At 50.2% G+C, this 3,118-nt stretch overlaps 1 protein-coding gene across 1 annotated transcript in view; it reads left to right on the top strand.

Annotated features, from left to right (window-relative positions):
- AFMID (arylformamidase) overlaps window positions 1–3,118 on the top strand; it is a 17,666-nt gene that overhangs the window by 2,051 nt on the left and 12,497 nt on the right. Inside the window, exon 2 of the mRNA XM_023511182.1 lies at window positions 1,870–1,968. Within this exon, the coding sequence (XP_023366950.1) occupies window positions 1,870–1,968 (99 nt within the window). The remainder of the gene's footprint in view (window positions 1–1,869; window positions 1,969–3,118) is intronic.

The following is a 3,118-nucleotide window of genomic DNA, read 5'->3' as shown; positions in this document are numbered from 1 at the left end:
TCATTGTTGTTTTGGCGGGTCCGGGCTGGGGATTCGAACCCGCCACCTTAGGTGTACGTGGCTGGCGCCTTAGCCGGTTGAGCTATAGGCGCCGAGCCCCCACCATCAATTTGTAAGGGCAGTTTCAGAAGGAGGCAGAAAGGCCGGTGTTCACTGAGGGTTAAAATGACAGACGCAAAGCACATGGTGCACTACCAGGCATTGCGATTATCATTCATTCACACTTCACATTTGCACTAACTGTGATTATCATTATCATTCACTTACCGTGATTATCACTAGGATTGTAATTTCCTAATTAGTTTTCCTGTATTTTAGGCAGTGGTTATTTTTCCATCATGGACACATCTGAGAATCTGATGACAATTATAGATGTTGCCCCAGGAAATCTTATTCCTCCTCCCCCCTCACCCCGCCGCAGGCATACACATTTGCTTACAATATTAGAGGACTCTCAGAAACCCACTGCATTATCATTACCATTCATAGCATTCATGGAGTATGTCAGGGGTGGCTGTAAAACCTCCTACAGATAATGATCTTTACAGGTACACATTGTACAGCTCCAAAGACCTCTGGCCAAGAGCCCCATTCCCCAGAAGAGGTGGCAACCCACATTTGAGTGTTGGCTTCACTTCACTTACATTCCTTATCTCTTCAACCCTGTGAGGTGGCTAGTATGGCCATTCTACCCGTGAGGGCACTGAGTCCTAGAGACTAAGTAACTTGCCTAAGGATAAAACAGCCAGAAGGTGACTCAGCACCCGTGGCTCAGCGGCTAGGGTGCCAGCCACATACACCGGAGCTGGCTGGTTTGAATCCAGCCGGGGCCTCCCAAACAACAATGACAACTACAACCACAAAATAGCCAGGCGTTGGGGCTGGCAGCTGTAGTCCCAGCTACTTGGGAGGCAAGAGAATCGCTTAAGCCCAGAAGTTTGAAGTTGCTGTGAGGGCACTCTACCTGGGGTGACAGCTTGAGACTCTGTCTCAAAAAAAAAAAAAAACAGCCAGAAGGTGACCGTGATGGTGTTTGGCCTCAGGCCTTTCCTTGAGCCCCCCTGTCTTCAAATTTCCCCTGATGATTGCTTTGAGGCCCCTCTCCAAAATCCGATTCCTGCATTAAGTCTGGACATCTGAGTCTGACTTTCCCAGCCCTCTCTCCTCCCACTCCAGCTCCCAACTTTATCTCTGTGCTTCAGGGCTCTGGCCTGCCAGCATTTATAAACTGACCTTTGATTCCTTCCTCCTCACCTCTGTGCCTTTGACTGTGCTGAGTCCTCCTGCAGTCAGAGTTGTCCCCTCTCTGGGGAGATGAGCTCCTTGTCCGCAGGGGCCACCCCTGCCACCTGGCCTCCTGTGGTCCTAGTTCAAATAGATGCAGAGCAGAGATAAAAATTTTATCTCTGGGTGGGAGCTGCCCCTCCGCTGTCCCTCCCTGTGACCGAGGCTCCAGTAGACAGTGGTGCTACAAGGATAACAGATCCAGTTCATAGGCAGAGAGTACAGAGGGGTGGTGCCCACAATGGCATTAACTGGACACATTTATGGAGCCTCGTCTCCCCTTAAGGCAGACAGGGGTTAAAGGCACAGCCATTGCTGGTGCCCCACTAGACCATGGGTATAGGGCATCTTCAATGTTGTATCTAAAGCAGCTAATGGGACACCTTGTGGGAGGAGGGTGGGGACTGGGTTGACAGGCTAGAGGCTAAAGGGGACTGAAGGAAGCTGAGGGCATCTTTGAGAGCCTGGGATACTGGGGAAGGGGCTCCTTGAGGAAGAGAGGAGCATCTGGACATGCAGAGGGGTAAAGGTTCACTTTGTGTTGAGAATGAAGGTCTTAAAGAGCCTTGTGTCTCTGTTCTACAGGAATTGGAGAATCAATACTCCCCCAGCAAATGGGTCATCCAAATGAGACCAGAGGAAGCCTTGGAGACCTACCTCCAGATAGGAATTGAGGGTACTGGTGTGACTTCTCATGGCTGAATTGGGTGGCCTTTAGCATGTGGCAGAGATTCAGAATGCCAGGGGGTGGGGTGGGGAGGGCGGAAGAGCTGTATCACCTGGGCCTTGAGAGCCATTTCCCAGACACCAGGCATTTTGTGAGCCTCTCCTGCTCAGGCCCCTTGCTGCAGGGACCGGTGGAGGCAGAGGAGGCCTGGGTGGTATCCAAGCCTCAGTCTACCATGCTTGGCTTCTCCTCCTGCTCAGCCAACCATGCCCAGGCCCATGAGGCCACATGCTGTGGTTTTGAAGGGAGGCAAAGTGGAGAAAGAAAGGTTCTCCCTCCACTGCTGAATGTGGAATGCTGTTGCCATTTATTAAAGAAAGCCTTTTTTTCCCCCTTTAATCAAATCAAGGCTTGGGAACTGGTAAACTAGTGAAGCCTTAAGAAAAATTTTTATCTCTGCTCCGCATCTATTTGAACACTTAGGGAAGTTATTGTGCTGCGTTGGGGCAGCAGGCTGCAGGAGGAAGTGTGGTTAAGGAGCAGCTGGCCTGCTGACAAATCGGCTTTGTTTTAGCAGGCTGAACGCAGCCTCTCTGAGCCAGCTGCCAGGGCTCCTGGGATTGGCGGTTTTCTAAACAGAGATAAACCAGAAGGAGGAACAGACTTGGGGATTTCTTCCAGCACATTCCAACATCCCCCTTGTCCCGATAGACATAGGACGGAGCTGTTTCTGAGGCTCTTTGGGATCCATTGCCATGTCTGGCTCTGCCACATATATCTCTACTTGCTCAGTAAATATGTGGGTAAAACATGCATTAAGCTTGGAGGAACCCTGTTTGCCTATCTTAATTGATTCAAGGGATAAAAGAGCCGACCCCAGTGAGAAAAGGAGTGAAATGTAAAAAGTGGGAGCTAATAGTGTGCTGTCCCTGTGCTCAGAATTAGCTGGCTAGTGCTCTAAGTTAACAAGCTGCCCCTCCCTGTGACCGAGGCTCCAGTAGACAGTGGTGCTGTAAGGATAACAGGTCCAGTTCATAGGTGGAGAGTGCAAGCCCAGCAGAGCAGGGTTAGGGTGAGACTGGTGAGGCAAGTGCCGGCCAGCTTGGAGCCTGCTTCAATTTAAAATTTTGATATTTTGTTCATCATGGATTTTTTTTGGCATTAATT

This window comes from Otolemur garnettii, unplaced genomic scaffold (assembly GCF_000181295.1).
Source record: "Otolemur garnettii isolate 467f Iridium unplaced genomic scaffold, OtoGar3 scaffold00018, whole genome shotgun sequence".
NCBI classification, from domain to species: domain Eukaryota; kingdom Metazoa; phylum Chordata; class Mammalia; order Primates; family Galagidae; genus Otolemur; species Otolemur garnettii.
Note: the sequence above shows the minus strand (reverse complement) of the source record. Positions and strands in the feature narration are given on the sequence as shown.